The sequence below is a fragment of the Excalfactoria chinensis genome, chromosome 2 (assembly GCF_039878825.1).
Source record: "Excalfactoria chinensis isolate bCotChi1 chromosome 2, bCotChi1.hap2, whole genome shotgun sequence".
In the NCBI taxonomy this organism is placed as follows: domain Eukaryota; kingdom Metazoa; phylum Chordata; class Aves; order Galliformes; family Phasianidae; genus Excalfactoria; species Excalfactoria chinensis.
Genome location: NC_092826.1, coordinates 7,637,857 through 7,660,970, shown reverse-complemented (window position 1 = coordinate 7,660,970; position 23,114 = coordinate 7,637,857). Strand labels below are relative to the sequence as shown.

The following is a 23,114-nucleotide window of genomic DNA, read 5'->3' as shown; positions in this document are numbered from 1 at the left end:
ATACTTGACCATGAAAATTGTCAAATCTGGTAGAAAACTATTTAGAGAAAGTGTCTGAGTTTGTGCTTTGAGAGGGACTTCATTAAGAATCCATCTTCAAATCACTGCTCCAAATGGAAATGACAGCAGAAATGTTGAATGGCTGGAGGGGAGGAGGAGAGTTTAAAAACCTTCACTCCAAAGTGTACTACCTCAGTGCTCAGGATTGCGCCAGAGGGCTGGGGCGCGAGGTCTTAGTTCTGGCTGCATTTGGAGAAGCTCATTTCTCTGCCTACAAGATGCAGTTGTACCACGCAGATAAAGAAAGGAGAAATCTACCCTGGGTGTTATGATTCCAAGTCACTCAGCATGCTCCAGGCACAGACAGGCTTACAATAAAATGAAAATGTTCGCATGCCTCCAAGGCTGATCACCAAGGATATTGCAAAGAAGCCTTCAAGAGGCCTCACCATATGTTGGGGCTGGTTGTTTTCTCTTTGCATGTGCTTTGCTGAACCTTCCTGATAATTTTTCGGGGGGCATGACTTGAGGCTGCTTGCAGCTTTTATTGGCAGACTCAGGAAATTTAAGCAGGGAATGTTTCTGTGCAGGTTTTTCAGGCTAACCCTGAGAAGGTATTTCATGAGAATATAGCCAGCCACATACCATGCGTGTATCTTCTCTGCTTTATTTCATTGTGATTTCTTTGCTGTTACTCCCAGCAGTGCTCACACTGGAGGAAGCAGAGATGTAGGTGTGGGGAGCACCTCAGGTCACACAAGTACCAAAAGTTCAGGGAGGAACATAATCCTTTTCAGACCCTACAGTAAATTCACCCCAGTGGTGCTGTTCTGTTTATTCCTCATCATTTTACTTTGATTCAGCGCTGAGTAGGAAGGCAGAGCATTTAACGACTGTTTTCCTACGTTTGTTTTCAATTAGCATCATTGGGGATTGTGGTTTACACTAACTTATTGGTCCCTAGAGGAATGTTCTTCATCTCTGTTACCAAGAGCTAGCACTGAACACAGGAGGGGCCCATCCTACAGAAAATGCCTTTACAAAGGAAGCACTGTGAGGGACCCTGAGCCCATGCCAAGAACTGTGGCACAGAGCAAAGGTTCTTGGAGGAGAGAGAAAGATGCTGATCACAGATCCTCAGATGACTTGCTAGCCTATTTGAGCAGCTTTTAGGATTTCCAGCTTTTGTCCTCACTGCTAGTTTTATAATACTGCCTGAAAATGAAATGGATGAGGAATGGGGATGGGGATGCAGATTAGGAATGGAAGTGGAAGTGGAGATGGAGATGGAGGTGGAAGTGAGGAAATCCCAAGGAATGTAGGATCATGCAAAATCTGTTCACCATCTTGTATCCAACAGTGTCTGCAGTAGTTTTTAGGGACAAAGAATGAGAAATACAGGGAATAAAATGTGACTAGTTGGTATATTGTCACTACAGGCTAGACACTTCCCAAACAGGAGGTTGAACCCAGATCATTATGTTCAGCATTCCCCTAAGGAGTCACCTTCAAAGTATTTGTCTAGTTGCCATTTAAACTTTTATCCTTTCTAGAATCCTCTAGTAATAAGTTTCATAATCATAGTTATGCACTCTACTTCTTGCTTGAGTCTTTATAACTACAAAGTCTTCAATTTTGCTTCTTTCTTTTGATCCTTAAGCGGACTTTTTTTCAGAGATCCTTCCTCAGAGCTGTGTTGCAGGGTGACTTGTTGCCATTACTGTCTGCATAGGAATGCACAGAGACTTAATTGGAAAGGGGCACCTATGACATTGCTCCCTTGAGATGTGGGTAGCCAGGGACACTAGGATCTGTCGGTACCCTCAGATCCCTGACATTTACTTGTGTTGAAGTTTTACATTTCATTCTCTCATTTAGAGCTCAATTTTGAATGCCATCTGGTCATTGGCACTCTATTACTACTGATTTTAACAATTCATTTTCAAAACTCATGTACTGAATTCTCACTATGAAATTATACAGATCCAGGTAGGAAACCTCTATCAATTTCTCATTAGTGAGCATTCGTTAAAATGTCTCTTTCTTTCTTTTCTGTATTCTATTTCCCTTTCTCTTGTCCACATATTGCATCTGAATCAAGTGTAATTTTTATTATAAGTAGACATCCTATCAGAGTATTCATGTATTTGGAAAAGACTTTATTTACAGTTTCAGCCATAAAAGTAGGAATGAGGATTTGCACTGGAAAACAACAGAACAAGAAAAAAAAAAAAAAAAAAAAAAAAAAAAGACCAAGAACAGTAAATTCAGATACGGTGAAGGAAGTTTGTGTCTTGAATGGAGAAGTTTATTTCTACATCACACTTAGCAACATTTTAAATTTCTTCATCAGTCTGACTGACACTTTGTTGAGGAACTTCAGACAAGTTAAAATATGCTCAGAAGCATTTACTGAGTCTACTTAAAAGGCATCTATAGAGTAGTGAGTTTTGGAGTGTCATGAATCTGTACCTTTTACCATTTTGTTTTTTTTAGGTGAAGAACAAAAGTGCATCTCTGAGAGACAGCGGGCCTTGTCAAGGATCTTTTATGGCCCTGCTGGATACTTCAGCCAGTCCAATTTATTTTCCACACCAGATGTACAGTCAGAGAAAAGAGCTGGCTTCCCAAGACCCTGCCCTCCCTCCTTCAAGGAGCTGTTTCTGGACTCTGGATTGTCATCTCCGATCATGCAAAGTCCATATGCCAGCCAGATTCCTGGTCTAGAATCCATCCTTAGTGAAGCCATTTCAGGAATGTTCCCATCAAGGGAACTGGCTCAAGTGGCATTGCAATTTACTGCCAATCCAAAACGCTTCCAAGAAAATCTCTTTGGAGGAAAGTTCTTGAAGAATATGATCCAGTTTAACTTCACTGGGGCTCTTGGCACTAGTGCCAAATACAGCATTGGGCAGTTTTTCACACAGGAAGATGCAACTGGGAGGAATAGTAGCGAAGGCCTTCTGCAGTCAGCTGCAGCCTTTTCAATGGAAGTGTCAAAGGGGAGCTCCATTTTGAGTCAAGCTCTTGTAGGCAGCTTTGGCCGCACAGTAACTCTACAAGACAATCAGAGTATCATGAAATTCCTTTCCTCTGTCTTGGAACTTCCAGAGTTCTTTACTTTCCTTCAACAAGTGATTTCTGTCCCCAAAAGCATTGCTGAAGATTTAGGTGAAGTTGTGAAACAAGCTCTGGGATCCAAAGACTGTGGTGAGGAGCCACGGGACCTGTTTGTTCCAACTTGCACGAAAGAGGGGAGGTATGAGCAAGTTCAGTGCTATGCAGGAGAGTGCTGGTGCTTGGACACTTCAGGTAAAGAAGTCCCAGGCTCAAGAGTTCGCGGTGAACGTCCAAGGTGTCCGTCTGATTGTGAGAAGCAAAGGAGAAACTTGCAGAACTTGAAACAAAGCCTGTCTGCAGGATCAGATCTTTTTATTCCCTCTTGTACCAAGAATGGAGACTTTCTGCCACTGCAGTGTTTTGGGACAAACTGCTTCTGTGTTGATTTGAATGGAAAGACTATTCCAGGAATAAGAGGAAATATTGGAAAACCCATGCAATGTAAGTTCTGGGAACTGGGAATTTTAAAAGTATCTATTTATAATGTCTTTTTAAAGATAGTTCTTTACTTTGTTGGAATTTCATGATTTATTTCTTCATATTTGTTTGTTTCTGGAAATGTGTAGATGATTGTCCCCTAACAGAAATGAATATTATCCCTATAGTTGAAGGGGAATTAAGGGAAATGAAGTATATGTAAAACTTGGTATCCTAAGTCTTAGAGACAGTCCCCTTTTCTTTCATTATGTAGGGCAGATACACTTGCAGCAGAACAGCCTGAGATCTTTCCTTATTATGTGCCATTGACATGTGTCTCTACTGAGATGTGTAGTATGGCGTGTATAACATCTCAAATACCCATGAGACTCAGAGCATCTGTATGCCCATAGCCAAGTGAAAAACTCTTCTGCTTCCAGGACAGCATAACTTGTGGCACCTCTGCATCATTCTTGTCCTGAGAGCTGAAGTGGCTTAACGCTTCAGCTCTTTTCATGAGCTTCTTTTAGCTTAGGAATGTATCTTTAACTTCATAGGCCATCATAAGAGACTGAACATAAAATATAGGTACAAAAGCTAATTGATTTCTCATAATGTTTGCATAGACAGGCCTGAAATGAGTGAGTCAGAAATTACTTGCCAGGCACACTTTAGTATAACACCTTGCTTACCGACTATCAAATGCCTCTTATAATCTTCTATTAATGTAATACAAAGGAAGAAGGTAGCACTTAGAATCAAAGAATGGTTTAGGCTGGGAGGGACTTTAAAGATCATAAAGCTCCGGTCCTGTAGTCTAGGGCTGTTTGTCTTTCATGGTTGTGTGAACTGAAAACAGAACATCAACAAGAGGAGCAGCCCAAGATCCTGCTTCTTGCATTGGAAGAAATAATAGAGTAACCAGTCTCTGATACAGTACCTAAACCAAAAGAGTTCTTTTGAGTAGATGTTCATAGAAGTACTGGTCAGTTCATCACAGTGTCCTGGATTGGTAGGGGATTTATTTGTAGTAGTCCATCTGGAGTGCAGCCAGAATTAAACAGATTTATAACACTGTGGTGTGCAGTAGGTGAGCTTCCATGTTCTGTTATGTCTGTAGAAGTGCTTGGTGGCAAAATCAGATTCGGCTCTGGAGGTGTCAGAAAAAAGGTCCAAAAGAAAATTCATTCACATCTGCATTCAGAAGGATGGTATTTTTATATTCAGCTATGATATTCATTGCAGAGTAGAAAGATATGACAGCATGGTTGAAAATGCTGGTAAAATTCAGGAGGAAATAAAATCCAGTATTATCCTACTATTCACATCATTTATGTTGCAATGATCGGCTGAAGAAAGATCAACTACCAGATTTTCAAGCATCTGATAATGCCTACTTGATGTGATCAGATTCAGGAAGGTGTTTAGTGGCATCAAGCTCTTGCCTCCCCAGTAAGAACTGAAAGCATCTATTGTGCTCAGATTTTGTTTAAATTTCCAAATACACCTTTAAAGATTCATAGACCTTTAAGAATCTTACTCTGGCCCAACATAGCAGAAATTGTTGCCCTTAATAATGGACCAAAAATGTTGTTTTGGGGACAAATGATGAAGTATCAGTAACAGTGATCATGGAATAACAGTGAGGATGTTCAGGTTGCAGGTATCTTCTGTGTGTTCATAACATATGCTATGGATGTTTTTCATTTTTTTCAGGCCCCAGTGCTTGTCAGATCACAGCTGGACAGGAGTTTCTAAAGACTCTGAAGCTCCTGTTGTCAGACCCAAATTCTCTGACTCAACTCTCCAGCATTTACCTACCCCAGTGTGATACTGATGGTGCCTGGAGGCAGGTGCAGTGCAGTGGTCCCCCTGAGCAAGCTTTTGAGTGGTATCAACGGTGGATTACAGAGAACAATGAAGGCAAAACTCTGCCCATTGCCAATCTATTGAACATCCTAATTGGATATAAAAATGCCTCTTTGAAAGGTTATTCAGGTTTTATTGAAGCTTTGTATGAGGCTGGGCACCAGAATGTCTTCCCAGCTTTCACCACATACTCATCCTTTGCTGATCTTCCACCTGAAGTACTGGAAGGAAATGTGACTTCTGCATCTGAGAACATTTTATTGGATCCATACACATTCTGGCAGCTCCTGAATGAACAGTTTACCTATTACCCAGGGGCCTACACTGATTTCAGTGCTCCTTTAAGCCACTTTGAGCTTCGTGATTGCTGGTGTGTTAATAGCAATGGAGAAGAGCTGCAAGGAACAAGAGCAGAAGTGAGCCAGGTACCAAAATGTAAGTAACAGAATGGCTGGCACATTAATAACAGTTTTTCTGGTCTTTGATTTTATACCACAAGAGAAAAACTCCTTTTGTGCACAGTGAAGTAGGAGATAATGGCCTAGGGAAAGATTATTGATGGTGCCGTTATCACTGACCATCTGAGGAGGGCAAGTTCTTTCTTGGAAAATTAATGATTTCTCTGCTTTGTCAATATGGATAAGTGAAGTTCTGTGTCAGGGACTGTAGTTAAATAATGCAAGGTGCTGATCCACATACATAAGGTGACTTCAATGCTAGAAGCATTCTGTGAAGACTTGTAGGGAAAATTCACTGTTAAACTAACTTGCAAAGCAATTCCAAGAAAGCGGACAAGTTTTAAGTGCCTTTATACAGGAGGAATTTTCTTTAGTTTCCTGTTATTCAGTCAAGAGTAACAGGTATGTCCTAGAAGTCCAACAGAACAAGAGTGAAACCAGCACTAATGTTTGGTAAGCCCTCTGTCTGGAGCATTTCCACCAGAGCTGTTGATCCCTCTTTGGAGTTACTTCAACAGACAAACTAAATTGTAAATACAGTTGCTAAAACCATAAACCTTTCATATCATATAGTGATTTTTCAGCTGTAAGGAAGAGTGGGCAAGGAGTGGTGAAGAAGCCATTTCTGTGAGCAAAAGAGAAATATAATAAAAGAGATTAGCAGAGTTAATTCAGCAGAAAATCTTGTTGTTTGACCTGTTTCATTGTTTAAGTGTGCTTAACTGTCGTATCCAAGTTTGTCAATCTCTGGAAAAAATATGTCAACTTTCCTCTGCTTTCTACAGGTCCTAGTATGTGTCAAAGTGTTAAGCAGGAAGCCATGAAATTTATAGAGGAGATCGAGCAACTCATCCAAGACTCAAACACTTCCCACTTCCCTTTTGGAGAGAGCTTCTTGATGGCAAAGGGAATGCAGCTGACGGACAATGACCTCCTACGTTCTACTCGGCCCTATGAATCAGACATGATGGTCTCTGAGAAGTTGTTATCAGGCAGTGACTATGCTCTACAGCTGGCTGCACAATCAGGTGGGGGAGAGAGAGATGAGGGCTTTGAATTAAAAGGATTAAACCTAAGATCTGTGTAAGAATGCTCCATGGCAACTTCAATTTTGCTGAAAGACAGGGACAACTCATCAAATGTTTCCTAATGGTCAGTTAACCTAATCCAGGAGGAGATTTCAATTGTCTTATATGAAGAAAAGCTGAGGGAGTTGGGCTTGCTTAGCTTGGAAGACCTCATTGCAGCCTTCCAGTACCTGAAGGGAATTTACAGGCAGAAGGGAGACCAATTTCTTACTTTTTGATAGTGATAAAAGAGATTGGCTTTATGCTAAAAGTGAGGGATTTAGGTTAGATGTTAGGAATGCGTTTTTTACTCATTGGGTGACGTGGCATTGGAACAGGCTGCCTGGAAAAGCTGTGTATGCCCCATCCCTGGAGGTGTTCAGAGCCAGATTGGATGGAGCCGAAGGCAACTGGATCTAGTGGCTGGCAACCAGCCCATGGCAGGGGGTTGGAAATAAATGATTTTTGAGGTCCCCTCCAACCTAAGCCATTTTATGATTCTGTGATATGTATGACACCTTGCATAGGTAAGATATGGGTACTCTATCTACCTTCAGTGTTTGCAAACATGTACTTTTAAAATATCTCTTCTTGTACTGGCCACCAACTTCTTTCTCTTACTCATATTTTACAGTCTTGCATTTCTACTGGCAGAATCACTTTACATTGAAAGGTTTTGCTGGAGAAGCTACGCAGCTGGGATTTCATCCCTACATCCCACAGTGTGATGGCCTGGGAAACTGGGAGCCAACTCAGTGCTATGAGAGCACAGGTGAGCTATCTGTCGCAAAATACTCTAAAACATGGAAAACCTGTATTCTTACAGACACACCAGAGGGTCTCACTGCTGCTCAGAATTATGGTCTATTTTTCTTTGGAAAGCAGAATTAACTGTGTCTTCAGCTTACTGACCACTTTCTGTAGTGATGCAGTGAGTCAAAATCCTCCAGAAATGCTACAAATTTAAACAGGAATACTGCAATGCAACATCTACAGTAAATCTTATTCTTCCCTGTGCAGGTCATTGCTGGTGTGTGGATGAAAGAGGACGTTATGTTATGGATTCCTTGGTTTCACGCTCAGCAGAACGTCCCAAATGTTAGTTGACTTTTCTTCTTAAGTGTCTGTGTTTACCTATTCTTAATTTTTTAATCTTTATTGAAAATTCTAGTATGCCATGCTTGAAGAGAGGCTTGTTTTTAACCACTGCATGAGAAAGGAGACCTTCATGTTTGATTTGCTCATGTATTTTATTTCTTTATGGATGAATTCAGTTCACATAATTTGGGAATTGACCCCCTACTGTTGTTACCTGGCAATCATAGTATCATAGTATCATAGTATCTTGCGAGTTGGAAGGGACCTTAGAGATCATCGAGTCCAACTCCCGGGTTTCGTGCCCCCTGTGTAGTGAAGCAGCACTTCTACCCCCTGCACCACAGGGGGGATTCAAACCCGGGCCCTCCAGTGCCGCAAGCAGCAGCTTATACCACTGTGCCACTGGGGGCACACAAATGATCAGATGTTCCCTGCCTGACTCTGCAGCAAAGCCTCATGTACATAAGCAAAGGAGATGGAGGTGTACCCCTTTCTCTAGGTTAGGTCTGAGAACTTCATTTTATTTTAACATGCATACATATGTTTTCCCTCTTGTAGGTCAGACGTCATGTCAGAGATCTCGAGCCAATGCCTTAATCTCCACCTGGAGACAGAGTGGCTTAAAGCAGGATGCCTCTGCAACAGATCTGTTTGTGCCCTACTGCCTTGAGGTAATTGAGTGTGACTGAGGAAAGGTTAATCTAAGCCTTACTGGTTTTGCTACTACTGTGCTAGGGGTCCATAGAGTTTCAGTCCAAGCTCAGTAAGTATCCCTCATTGCGCACTTATTAAACTGAATGAAAAGGGTTCACAAATAAACCAACAAAACAGAAGGGAGGTTTTGCCCTCCATAAATCAGAATTTAAATACTTCTGAGATGACAAGGACAAGGAAAACACCTGTGTACACTTTCCTCATATTGGGTGGTTCTGCTTAATCCTTGCACAGGACTGTGTTAAGAAGACACAGTTTGACTAACTGGCACTTGGTAGGCGTTTGTTTTCTGAGCTATGTGAGAATGTGAAGATAAGATGGAGATGGATTCAGGTATCCTGAAATAGAGTCCATGATTCTCTTGAAACTTTCCAGTGAGTTATGTAGATGGGTAAGGAACAGACATTTCAATCCAAGGTTATACCAGAATTTAATCCCAGTGAGCTTCCAATCTATGTGCTGCTCCTCTCAGGACCTGTTATGAGTATTATAGTATTTTGTTTTTTTTTTTCTTACATGCACTAAAGGACAAAAGTAAATATAACCAAATATTTTAACCAGACTTTTGGGATATGGATCGCAGTGTGTCTGTTGCTCTGCAATGACGTGTAATTGATATTTCTTAGACAGGAGAATATGCTGTGCTACAGAGATCTTCTACAAACACTTGGTGTGTAGATCCTGAGTCAGGAGAAGTGTTTCAGCCTGGCAACAAAGATTCAGATGGCAATCCTGAGTGTGAGTAATGCTTTACCCAAAGGCTGTGATGGCAGTGGTAATGTCTCATGCTTTGCTGCACTTTTCTTTTTGGAATGATTCCCGTGGAAATATGGAGGTCTTATGGTTTGACTCCTCAGTGATAAGTTCATGAAGGTACACATCTTTGAGAGGATAGCTAGAAATAGTTACCATTTACTTTCATAACAATAAACAAACCAGAGTTCAAAAACTGATTGATAACCTGTGTTCTCTTTATACTCATGCCCCTGCAGAAAAGTCTTCAGGCTCATGAGTTTTCAGGATGAATTCTGAACTGGAGGAGCTGAGTGCAGTAGGGGAGTACCATAATCACAGCATTGAGTCCTTGACCACTCTGTGCAGTGTGATTATATCTATATTATCTTTAAGTTGTCTTCAAATAAAAATAGGGGTTGTTCTTCAAATAAAGATAGAGCTGCTGAGCTCTCATCAGAGATGAGAGATCTTATGCTAGGATTCTGTGATTCTGTGACATCATTCCTCCAAAAAAGAAATTGAGATGCCCAATAGGAGTTAATCCCCTGGCTTTACTCTGTGTTTCTTTCTTCAGTTCCTCAGCTAGTGATTTTCTGATTTCCATCTCCCATAGAAAATTTGGGAGAATAATCTTCAGGCTTCAGGCAGAGTTTCTACCAGAGCATCCATATCAAGAGCAGATAATTGCTGAGGATGGGACAAGTTAGATGGTACCTTGGTCTGATCCGGCAAGTCTGCTTGCTTCTTCTTATAGATGACCTACTGATAGGAGTCTGGTTGTAGATGTGCAGCATTCCTCCATGCCACTGTTTTGTTTATTTGTGAGAAAAAATAATTATTGCTGTTTATAAGAGCATACACATGAGATTATGTTGTAAAGGTATTAAATATCCTTATCATAACTTTTATGTTTTTCCCACCATCTTCATGGCACAAATTCATACAACATGCACTACAGTCTTTAGGAAAAATGTGTGTTGTCTAGTGCAACTCAAATTATGCACATTTCTAAATAAGCTATTGCTGTATTCTATTTTTCAGATAAGCCATTTGTCTTCTGTTCTGCATCTTGCAATGATCTTTCTCTCTTTAAAGGTCCTAGTTTCTGTAATATGTTGGAGCTGAAAACTAGTTTACGAGAAGTTGGGAAGGGTTACATTCCAAAATGTGAAGAGGCCAATGGGATATTCTCACCTGTGCAGTGCACCCAAGATGAAGAAACTTGCTGGTGTGTATTTGACAATGGTGAAGAGGTACCTGGGACACGAGTAAGTGGAGAAAGACCTGCATGTGAAAGTAAGTTGCCACTTGAGGCATTTTGCTTCTCTGCAAATTTGGCTCTGGAAGCTGAGCCAAATCTAAATTTTTGTAGTATTTTGTTATGTTTAAGCTTCTTTGTTCAGACTGTTAGAGAGATTTTTTCTCAGGTGGTAGGATTATCTTTGTGTTATAGTAGACTTCTGACCTACCTGGGCGTAGTGTCCTTTTTTTTTTTCCAAGTGCTTTGTCAGGGAGAAAGAAGAAGAGAACAAATCTTTGACTCCTCCTTATTCATAAAATTGGTTAAAGCAAAGAGCTGTCAAGCTAAGCTAAGAAGTCAATCCGAATAGTTTGCTGCAAACTTGAACCAGTTCCAGTCTGATCTGGCTCTGGGATTAAAAGCCATTCAACTGACTAAAATAAAATTCAGAAAATGTATGCTTCTGCCATTCCTACTGCTGGAAAGTGATCAGGAAAGGATGTGCCAAAGCACTAGATATTTGCAGAATGTTTCTGGCATTGTTAGAGCTGTGAAGTACTGGATTTCACTCACGGTTTCCAGTAAGATGTCCAAGTGGGAGGCGTTTGGATAAATTCTATTTCCAATAGTCTTCAGACGTCTCCCCAACACTGAAGTCAGTTAAATGAATTAGATTTTCTATAAGGCCTTGCTCCAAAGTGTAATGTTTAATTGAAACTAGAGAAAAACTAGAGAAAAACTCTGAAACTTCAGCTTCAGAGGCAGTGCCTGCAGGACACCACAGTTTCCATAGTTGATTTGTTGTTGCTGTTTTGATTTTGTTTTTTTTTAATGAGAGATTTTGGTAGATTTTAAAAAATGAGGTCCCATGACAATAAATTGCTTAAGTATCCTTTAGTGATTCTGCTAAGTAATGAGAAAAAGATGTGTCCACCATGCTGTCAGCCCAAATAGCTGTAAATCATAACTGATTGAATCATAACTGATTCAATAATCCATTCAGTAACTTCTCTGCCAATTTGGAAACCAGTTACATCATTTTGTTTGGAATCCAGTAGAACCATTAGATAGCTTATAGGATAGGATCATTTGAGAAGACACAAGGAAATCACAGGGCTTTGTCTGTCCCAGGCAGTGTGGTGCTATGTAGAGATGCCTAGCCAAGCTCTGAAGAAATGAATTCTAGAGCTTGTGTGGCATAGTTATATGAGCCTTCATAGCTATTCAGAGAAGCAGAGCTTATTAGTCTAATAAATATAGTACTGCCATCTTGCTTTCAGGTTATGGGCTAGGATTTCTGACATTGGACTGCGTAGTATTTGCTGTTTTGTTTGGATTAGCTGGTGGAACTCTACATGCACAGCACTCAAGCAGTACAGTCTGACTTTCTGATAGTCTCTGAAGGTGAACATAAAAAGTGGAAGAGCTTGCAGTAGGCTAGAGAAGTCAGAATTAGTTGTAAGTTCAAAGTCCTTTTTATCTCATCTTCACATAAGAACATTTTCTGAATTTCCCTCTAAATTCCAAATGATCTTTATGAAATATGATAAAGAATGTTTAAATGTACCCTGGGATATGGCTCTGAGTTTTCTGGATTTTGCTTGCACATTTGGTGTTTCTTGGAATCCCGAAATACTGTAGTTTTCATAGAGGAAACAGTGACTGAATTATTAATGATCTTCCATTTTTGAAAGAGTGAGCTGAGAAACAACTGCTTAAAAAATGTAGTGGAAACCTGGGGAACTGCTTGTTATTTTCTGCATGAAAAATGCCATTGCAATAAAGTTCAATAATTTTCCTGGATTTTGAAAAAGCAATAGAACATTTTCATGCTAAACAACTCAGTATTAAAATTAAGAAGCATAAATTATCTTTCTCCTCAACCTACTCAGCCTGGTCCTGTAATCTGCTAATAATTGTTCTATAAGATGGAAAGAGTGTTCTTTCATCATCTTGGAGACCTTCTCAATCAGTGAAAGAAGCTGTTGTGGTAGGAGAATACAATTAACGTTTCCTCCAGCATCAGAACAGACAGCTGTAAACACCAAGTAATAACTTTTGAAAGCCCAGTTTTTACAATGTGGTTTTCATTAGATTAATAATTTCCATCAGCAACAGAATTCAACTTCTTCTATTTGACATGCAACTGAGAGCTGATGCCAAGTATCCTGGCAGTCCCCACATGCACCTCCCATCCCCATGCCTGCTTTCCACAGCTCTGGGTGGAGATAGAGAAGACAGAGCCTTTTTTTGGAGAAGATACTTTCCTTCTGGAAATGTTTAGAAACACCTGTGGAACAAGCATCAGTATTCAATTTGATTCCGGTTTATTCCTACTGGACCCAGAAACTGAGGTAGAAATAGAAGAATGACAAAATGGTGAAGGCTTGATAATGATAATATAGAGAGCTGCATCTATCGAGAGAGATAAATGAGCAAATTGCTGATTATCTTGGCTGGCTGATGGGGTCTTGGATGGAAACTGTAAACTAAATCAGGAAACCATTCATCCCCTTTATTTTTTTGCGTGCTGTCTGTTTTTCTAGTTTACACACAAGCTCCCATTGGGACAGACATTACAAGACTATAGGAGCATGTGGCTGAGGCTGGATTTGACTTGATGGGTAAAAAAAAAGTGTTAGAAAAATAAAGGGAATGCTGAACTGGCTTTTAATATTTATTAACTTTGAATAAAGGACTATTAATATAATTTGCATGTAAGAGTGGATGTAGTTTGCATTGATTGTAATAAGTACTGCTATCTACTGCAGAATGATATCTTATAGTCCTGCTATCTCTGGTGGTTTCATAAAACAAGGACACCAGTTTTCAATCTTTACTAAAAGGAGAGATACTAAAAAGACTTCATTGTCTCCATTTACGGAATTATTAAAGAAAAGATGTTCTAAAGGAGTCTTGGGGGGAAAAAAGATAAATTTTGTAAGTCAGAAATTCCAATCTGAAACTCTTATGCTTCATAATTACAATGTCCATGGCTGGAAAACAAATAGGTACTGTAGCACATTGGATCCCAGATTCATCCTGCAATCATTACATTAAATTAAATTAATTTCCACGACTCCATCAGAAGGGGAGGCAGAGACTGCTCAGATGTGAGCCATCAGCAGACCCTGTCTTTCTTCTTCCAGCAGCTAGGGAGATTGGGACTGATTTGGGCATTGCTGTTTGGAGAATGACATTCAGCAAGCAGATGAATTGTAGGATATGAGAACTATTCTTAATATTTTCTAACTTAGGTAGCTGTTATCTTTTTCTTTCTGTTTTGTAGATCTGGAACTCAGAATTTTCTGTGTCTAAACTTTGTCTAAAGCAAAATACATAATATATATATAAGATATAGTTGGGAAGTAGGTTGGGATTTGGCTAGTATTGAACAAAGCAGTTCATTTCTACACAATAGTAGAAGTTAAAAATCATAGTAGTTTGTTTGTTATATTACCGGAGGAGTTGTTATATTACTCTGTCGTAGTAGTAGGCAAGCAGGTATGAAACTACTGCATTGATAAAGAGTGAGTTGAAAGGTAGATCTTGCATTCTAATTCAAAAGCTGTGTCTCACAGCGAGGGACCTACTGTGTCACCAAGGAACATCTTGGTGCTGTTCAGTTCTTGATCTTAAAATTTTTGAACTCCATTCTAAAGCAAACTGAGGGTTGTTTTTTTTTTGGCTCTGTCTATTTCCACTGGATATCTTCCATGAAGGTCGATGGTAAGAAACCTTCTTCTCATTTCCTGCTTAAATTTATTCATGACTGTTTTAAACTTATCTGTACTCGTACACCATGCATGTATCTTTCTGTACCCAGTGTATTACCCTTTAAAGTCAGTAGGAATCTTTTCATCAGGGTTAGTAAACTGAACCAGGCTGACATCCAACCAGTTCTAAGTTGGTATGAGGGGGAAATATACAGCATGCTGTCCATGTTATGTGTGGACAATGAGAACATTTTAATAGAATTGTATCACTCTGTGTACTAATATATCCCCTTCCTCTCCCTTCTAAAGGTCCCCAGTGTGCTGTGCCATTTGGTACCTCTTCTATCCTCAATGGAGCTGTGTTCTGTGACAATGTTTCTGGGCAAACGCTGGGTGTTCAGCAATGCCGGCTGGTGTGCCGCCAAGGCTATAACAGCGCTGCTTCCAACACACTGTTCCAGTGCGATGTGCAGAAACATCAATGGATCTCAGCTGCCCCACTCTACCACGCCTGCCAGAGTATGTCTAATTACTGTGGGTTGGGAAGGGCACAGAGCAATATGTTCACATATGTTCAAAAATCCTTTTCCATCCATCATGAAGCTACAGTGCGAGTTGAAATGATAGGACACAGTTATGTGGGAGCTTCCAAACTGAAGTGCAGTAGATTAATCCTGTCTTCTGCCATCTTCATCTCTGTACCTGGCTGCCTATGCCAGAAATTGTCCAGCTTTTCCATAATATCTTACTATAAATAGATATTCAATCTATATGCAGATTTCCCTTTGCAAGTTAAAAGATGCTGGCACCATGAAATGATTCTGATGGAACCACTTAGTTCTGGAAGAACAGATGAGCACCAGATGTTTGAGTTTGGCAGAACTTGAATATTTATTTGCACAATCAAATCACTGTTACTTCTGCATCTTTTGTAGCAGTCTGTTTTTTAGGATTATGGCTTTCATTGGCTGACACAGTATTTTCCAGATAATTTTTCTTTCAAGAAAAAAGAAACACACCCTTTAAATCTTGGAAAAATAACTTATCTCTTCAGAGCTCATGTAATTGAGTATTAATGTTGGCCTTTTCATTTATTTCAAATAAATAAGTAAATGCTAAACTTTTACAAATGCAGATCCTGATGCCAACTTTGCAGCTATTTCTCATCTCCAGGATGGAGATGGGATGGATGAATGCATGAATCTCAGTCTTGAAACTCCTGTGTTAGCATATCTCTATTCCAAATGTAAACAATTTTAAGCTTTGAATTTTGGATTGAGATTTCTGTTTGCCCTTAATCATGTTTTTGACATTTTTATGCTCTATAATGAGGTAACTTTTGAGTTTGCCTAATGGCTGTTGAATAGCTGTTTAAAGGGAGTGTGCAATAATCTAATACAAGTTTCTATTTAATACAGGTTAAGGGATTTTGCTCAGCATTTTGTGTTTGAAACAGAGAGTGGTTTTAGGATGAGAGGAAAAAATTCCAACACATCTGATGGTCCCTGAACAAACTTCACAATAATGGTCAATTCACCCCACCATTTTATGCAGCACATTATCCATTTGTTCCAATGGATAATTACCCACACTCTTAGAAAAATTATTTCCTGTTCCTTATGTGTACACTTAGAACTTGTAGTTAAGTCAACTCTTATCTACTGTCCAATAAACTGAACAGACAGAGAGCTTTGTGCCTTTCAGGAAGAATCATTTTCTTGTGCCTTTTGGTCCTTCCCACTACTCTACTTGAATTCTTTTGAGGTTTTTTTTACATATGTTTAGAGAGCAAGCAACTGGGAGTAGTGCTCCATAAAGTGACACTTGTACACAGTGCTGTGAGGATCTACAGGGGAATACAATGAGAGAGAGCTCTGCCACTACTCTATGCTGACTCCATGCTGGTGGGACAAGAGCCAGCTTCATTTGGAGTCTATGTGATCATATCACCCCTATACTGAACCTGAGAGAACAAAGTCCCCATACCCTGTGATCAGCTTAACCCCAGTGGAGACAAGACATTTTCACCTTTTTTATTTTTCCTGGCTAAGAACTGTCCAAATAGATTTTCATTTTGAGATTGATGAGTCCATCCTTTTCTCAATGGTTTGTGTGATTTGGCTTGCTATTAAAAAATCAGAAGGCACTTGAAATGTCCATGTCCATGTACTATTATGCAATCAAATTTATTCTCTCTCAAAGCTTGATCTCAAGGTAATTTGATAAGTTAGGCTTCTGAGGGGCCATTTGAATTAGTATTAATTGTTATAATGATTTTATCTGAGAGAAGGCTTTATAGGTCAATAATTCCTTTTTTTCTGTTTCTTTTTTGGTTGTTGGCATAACGTTAGCTGTTCTCTGGAAATTTGTATCTGCCAAGTATTATAATTTCCCTTATCATTCTGTGGGTTAGCAATCTCTTTATTGTTTACCTATAACACCTGGCTTTCTCTGTAGTACACAACATACATATTTATCAAGTACTCTCTACTGACAACTCTACTGTAACCACCATGTTTTCACAGGGAGATGCTATTGATGAAGATCAAAATGAAATTCAGTGTCATCTTTTTGACATAACTTTGAAAGTGAGTTTCTACATTGAATAGTGAAGGTAATAAATACCCTTCTGTTTATTTTTAGAGCTCCAGTTATTTCAGACAGTCCAAGCTCAAACACACTTTCAGCTGCTGCTACCTCCTCAGAAGACTTGTAGTTCTGACTACTCTGGATTACTCCAGGCATTCCAGATATTTATTTTAGATGAGTTGAAGGCTCGTGGTTTCTGTCACCTCCAGGTAATTTCAGTTCCTTATTCTTTGTTGCTTAAAAAAAAGAAAAGAAAAAAATGAAAATGGTATGAAAGAGAGTAGAATTTTGTGTCTGTAAAACAGAGGGAAGAGCAGAAAATACCATGAAGTCTGCCAGGGCTGACAGCATATGAAGGACTAGGAAACTGCGATATTTAAACTTGCTGTCCCTGTGTTGGGCAGATCAGTTAAACCGTAGCAGTAGAAGTCATTAGTCCAATATTTATTAAAGTGTGTTCTGATGGAATTGATCCTTTTTACTCCTGTGTTTTCACAAGCCGTTTTGAAAATATTGCCCTGAGCATATCCCAGTGCAAATGAGCAGAGAAAGACCAGGAACCAGGAGATTCTATGTCTGACTAACCTTAATTTCATTTAATTTTGAATTCAAGGTAAACGCTTTTGGAATTGCTGGCTCAGTTTCTGTCTGTGACAATTCCTCTGTCTTTGTTGAATGCTTGAGTGTGGACCGTCTGGGGGTGAACGTCACGTGGAGGGCTCAGCTGGAAAACATACCAGCAGCTTCTCTCCCTGACTTACATGATATTGGTAAGTTTTTCCTCTGATGTTTCTGTAAATCAAACCTTCTTTGCTTCCTAATGGTTTTGTTTCCCTCTGTCTGCTCTTAGGAGGCAATAAAAAGGCAGTGTACACAAATGCTCGCTGAAAGAGTCCTTGTACTACTGGAGTTTTTTTCTGAGCCTTTGGTGTTATATTTCTCTTTTCAGCCTGTGACTACAGAATGAAAAGAGGATGTAATTGAGTATTGCTTTCAGATAGCACTGCCTCTCCCAGCTCCTTTAAGATGAAAATTAGTTTAACTGTTATGAGCTGAACTGATCTAAATTTCCATTGGGAAGATCCTCCATAGTGGAAAATATTGTGTTCCTTATTGGATTGGGCTCGGAGAAACACAATTCACACATTGCCCATAAAGATAACCAGTTCATTCAGAGGATGTGTGTGGGTTGTTTCCCTCCTCTCCCCTGCCCCCCTCCTTTATTTTTTTATTATTTTTTTTTTTAACTTACCTTTGACAGTAAAGAATGATCCTTACCTCAGAAGTCCTAAATCAAGTATTCAGACCACTGACCTGTGGATTTTCACTGTGGTTTTAAAAGGGAGCTTGAAATGATGTAGGGAGCTTCTTTCAAAGCAGTCAGCATTTCCTCTTAAAATAAAAGAAGGAAAAGACACATCCCAAGTTCAAGTGCCCTCTGTGCCAACATTTCTCTCGTTTCCTGGCTTTGCAATGATGCTCCCAGAACTAAATTTAAAAACCTGCCTGCACATGTTCTTCTCTCTAATTCTGAGCCACAGAGTCGTGACATACAGCCTGATCAGAACCAAGTTCAAAAGCCGTCAGGACTTGAGTAGAGGGTGCATTGCTCATGTGTGGTTCCTGGCTATGCAGTCTGTTTATGTTTGCATCCATTAATTTGTATCAGTTTATAAAGGAAACATAAGTATTAAGTGGTTTGTGGAAGGTGGATCAAAGTATGGTTTAGTTTGGGTTTACACAGAAGTTTACATCTGAAAGCATTCTGCTTTGAAGACATTGCATTTTTTACCTTCTCAATATTATAATTTCCCCATAGAATTAAACTGCTCTTCTGAAAATTACTGTACAGTTACAGAAGAGGCAGCAGTCTAGTTGAGGGAGATCAGACAACCTGCTGTCCATATACCCTTGGTACAATCAATTTCCATTATACTTTAAAGCAGCTTTAGAGCTGTTGAGCTGTTTTATGCGTCATCACCGGTGTTTATACACATCAAGTGGGTAAATTGACTCTTCTGATTTGAAAACCTACATTATTAAAATAGTTTGATCTTTTCCTAGTTTCTTTATGAATAAAGGAGAAGTTTTGCTTTCCTTTTTTCCTCCTGCGATGAAACTGAGGGGGAAAAAAAATGCTAAACAGAAGCACAGTACACACATCTGTTCCCAGTGAAGAACCTCAGTTCTAAATCATCAGTTCTGAATGTTTCATCAGTTTCTGAATGTTTTTTCTTACAGATATTTTCATGTGTTAAATTCCGAGGCTGTGCAAATCTCTTTCTGAGATAATACCACTTGGCTTGGCATCTTAAATCTTAGTTCTAAAACACTGAGGAAAACTCAGAAATTTCGCTTTTTTCTATTCAACAAGCAAAAACAGAAATGATTATAAGAATTAACTTTTGTTGGATGGCAATATAGTAGATCGTTCCGTCAGTGACACTGGAGGAAATCAGTCACAACACCAAGACATTCCAAGGCTTACCCGTCTATGTGCCATTTATGAGCATGCATATCATAGTTAAATGCCTGTTTATATATACTGCCCATAAAATATACCACATAGACATAGACACATGCACCCTTACAGGAACTTCATACTTATTGTTATGAATGATTCAACACAAAAGGATTTTTTAAGTAAAGGAAATTCAGCAGGCCTACGTGGGTTTTTACTAGTTTGACTCTTTGCTTCTTTTCAATGTGTGACTTTCCTCCAGCTGTCATTTCTGGGTTATTTTTAAATCTTCTACTGCTAGTTACTAGAAAAGTCAGAAAGATATTTGCTTGAATAAGGACTAATCTGCTTGTTTCTGCTTTCAGTTATGAGATAATTTCTGGCAAAACCTTTGCAAAGTGTTATTGGCTGTGTGGCAGTCTCCAGTTACTTTCTCACCAGCCAAGTACCAATTTGGCTTGAGTTTGAACACAGTTGTCTGCTATATTTTTTTTTGTTGTATTATGTGTTGGCACAGCATAAGAAGAATTAGTTGCACAAAGCTGCAGGAAACAGAAAACTGAGAGTATGAGCAGCATAGCTGGAGGCTTTTACCTACCTGTGAAATTCTCTCTTCACTTTCAGGAGTGAGACCTGCCCATGAGCTACAGTGCAAAGTAGGGAAATTCACCACGTGAGAGGGCAGCAGTGCCCTCATCTATTTCGCTTAAACACGTCAGTCACAACGTAATGATCTTTGTGCAGTGTGTGAGGTGTAACATTCCTCACTCTCTCTTTACGCATATAACATCCTCCCTGTGAAAATTCAATGTCCAAGGTCATTGGTGTGCTTGCAAAACTGAAGTACATAGTGTGCAGGACTTCCTACTGGCTGGTTTACAGGGCTGTACACCACCTGTAGCTGTGGGAGGTCTTCATAATGTACCATCATTTAGTCACTGTCATAAGGCCGTCTGAGATTAACAGAACATGGAAGCACAAAAAATTCTCCGGGAGCATTGTTCCTTGCAGCACTTCTGGTGCAGCCAACTGAGGAACTCACTCTTTCTCTTATGCTGAAAACTGTCTTGGAGCAATTAATCAGGAAGAGATGTTGTCTGGAAAACTAAGAATATGGGAAGCATGGGAAGATGCTCACTCTTTTCCAGCTTTAAACACCAGCTTCAGCAGCTGTGAGGGGAGTGCTTATTGGATCAGTAGTGTGTCAGAAGATGGTTATTATCTAGTTAGAAATGTCTTCAAAGCCAAATAAATAAAATGCTACAGAAGAACTAAACATAGCCATTGAAACAACAGAAACAAATTAAATCGTATTTTGTTTTCTGGTACTTTCATTTTTGTGCTTGCTATTTTTCCTTTTGCCCTGCCATGGCCCGCAGGTGGACTGGATAATCTTTTAAAATACCTTCCAACCTAAGCTATTCTATAAGTCTGTAAGCCTGACAGAGTTCAAAAGTGGTGTTTGGACAGTGCTCTCAGAAATACAGTTTAATTTTCAAGTAATCCTGTGTGAAGGCAGAAACTGGACTCAATGATGCTTGTGGCTTCATTCTAAACAAGGATGTTCTGTGAATCTATGATTGTCGCAACAGCACCTCTACATATACTAAATTTAGGACTTCAATATTGTAAACACTATACACATTCATTTTTTTCTGCTGTTTGCTAGCATGCTTGTATTTTTTATTTGAATCTGCTGATGCCGTTAATTAATATAATGTTTATCACTCTTTATTTTATTATCCATTTCCTCATGAGGAATCTCCTTCATATATTCTTCTTCTGATATTATTTCCTTTAGAAAATGCACTTGTCGGAGAAAAACTCATTGGAGCGTTTATTAAAGAGATTGAGGATGGTCGTTTTCAGCTATATTTAGACTCCAAGCAATTTATAGCAGATTCATTCATTGATTTTCCCCAAGATGAAGAGTTTGATTTGTCTCCACGAGTGCAGCTGGGATGTAGAAGTGGGTTTCGAAGAATTTCATCTCCTGGGAAAATCGTCCCTAATGCACAAGGATGCGGTATGCCTGAGTTTAGCTTTCCCTTCTTTGATTACGTTAGGGATTGATATGAAGGTAAAGTTCATAAGTTATCAGCAAGACCGTGTTTATGGTTAATAGGTCAAAGGCATTAAATGTCAATTTCAGTGACAAATCTGAGGAGGGACAGGAATTATTACTTTGGTTACTGCTTAGTCCTTGCATTGTAGATGGATTTGAACCAGTGATTTAGAAGTAGACTTCCTGGCACTGACATTTTATGGAAAGTTTCAGTAACATTTACTGGGATGTTTTTGGACCTGTTTGGTATTAGAATGTCTTTCTGTATTATGCACAATCCTTACTAAGAAGCAAAGATAATGTAGTCAGTGCTTTGTATGATTATACACTACCCAGAATAGAAACCTTGCTGCAGAAATGGGAGAAATCTGGAGTCTGAGAATTCTTGGGCCAACTCCCAGCTAGCTCACATGGAAGCTTTCTCTGTGTTGGCCAACACCCAGACCTGATTGCAATTCTGCCCTTTTTTCATCTTCTTTCAGTCTGTTTAGTCTACTTCCCTGGAATGGGCTGTCTATCTGTCAGCATCCTGCCCGGGGCTGCCAAGCCTACCTCTTCAGAGGATCCCTGTGTATCGGGTCATGCTACTAAAACCTCCCTGTCTTAACAGTACCTTATTCCTATTGACATCAACCATCCTACAGTGCAACCCTAGTTGTTCTTGTTGCCCTGGTTAGCCTCTGTGATTCTGTGCCTTTGATGTCAGTATGGGATAAATTAATTTTGTATAGCTCTTTTGGAAACTGAATAAGAATGGGTATAAGAGCAACAACAGAAAGTAAGGGATAAATTTTCCCAACTGCGGACTTTTTTCAAATGGGTGAACTTCTACACTATGTAGCTTAAGTTAGAGATCCTAAGGACAATTCAAGGCACGTGAAAAGAACAGCTCTGTGCTTGGTATGGTGGTTCTCTACAAATTAGGAGTGCTTTCTAACGTAAAGTTGATTACAAGAGCAAGAAGAAATGTCTTTCAATTGCTGCTGTCAAGGGACCTGAATGATAATGAAAAAGGGAAATACCTGTGCTCTTGTGTCTGTAAACTTAAAACCAGATGGATTAAAATGCTGGCAGCAAGCTAGGAAGCTCAGCTTGAGTTTATCCATGTTTGTGAATTTTGCAGCTGCATTCAGGTACATATTGTTGTAGCTAATAGGAAGAGAACATAAAAACTGCTCATATGTTTTGAAACCAAAATGCAGTTACTGTGGCTGAAACACTGATGTACCTGAAGGTAAATGATCACTTTTTGCATAAGCCTTGTATTCTGCCAGGTTCCCGTTTGGTTTGAAGGCTCCTGTTTTGGAGCAAAGGCGTTGCAGGGGAGAACTGTCCTGTAGGGATCTTCTAAGCTCAATGGCATTTCGCTTTTGCTGCCAATTCTGCTACCTTTTAGGAATGATCTCAGAACAAACAGAATAAAACAAATGACAATGTATTTTTTCCCACAGAAAATACCACTGAAAATTTCTGCAGTTAGTTTTACCATCATATTGCTTTTTTTATATTATTAAAAGTGAAAACATAGATCATTGTCTGTAACTTGATAGCTTGAATGAGAATAA

General features: G+C 39.4%; 1 protein-coding gene across 1 annotated transcript in view; it reads left to right on the top strand.

Annotated features, from left to right (window-relative positions):
* The window catches only part of TG (thyroglobulin), a 140,587-nt gene that overhangs the window by 17,600 nt on the left and 99,873 nt on the right, over nucleotides 1-23,114 (top strand). The window contains exons 9-20 of the mRNA XM_072328656.1: nucleotides 2,497-3,561; nucleotides 5,254-5,841; nucleotides 6,650-6,892; nucleotides 7,566-7,703; nucleotides 7,952-8,029; nucleotides 8,588-8,700; nucleotides 9,370-9,481; nucleotides 10,574-10,774; nucleotides 14,744-14,953; nucleotides 17,078-17,232; nucleotides 17,637-17,793; nucleotides 21,286-21,510. Coding sequence (XP_072184757.1) covers nucleotides 2,497-3,561; nucleotides 5,254-5,841; nucleotides 6,650-6,892; nucleotides 7,566-7,703; nucleotides 7,952-8,029; nucleotides 8,588-8,700; nucleotides 9,370-9,481; nucleotides 10,574-10,774; nucleotides 14,744-14,953; nucleotides 17,078-17,232; nucleotides 17,637-17,793; nucleotides 21,286-21,510 — 3,285 coding nt within the window. The remainder of the gene's footprint in view (nucleotides 1-2,496; nucleotides 3,562-5,253; nucleotides 5,842-6,649; nucleotides 6,893-7,565; nucleotides 7,704-7,951; nucleotides 8,030-8,587; nucleotides 8,701-9,369; nucleotides 9,482-10,573; nucleotides 10,775-14,743; nucleotides 14,954-17,077; nucleotides 17,233-17,636; nucleotides 17,794-21,285; nucleotides 21,511-23,114) is intronic.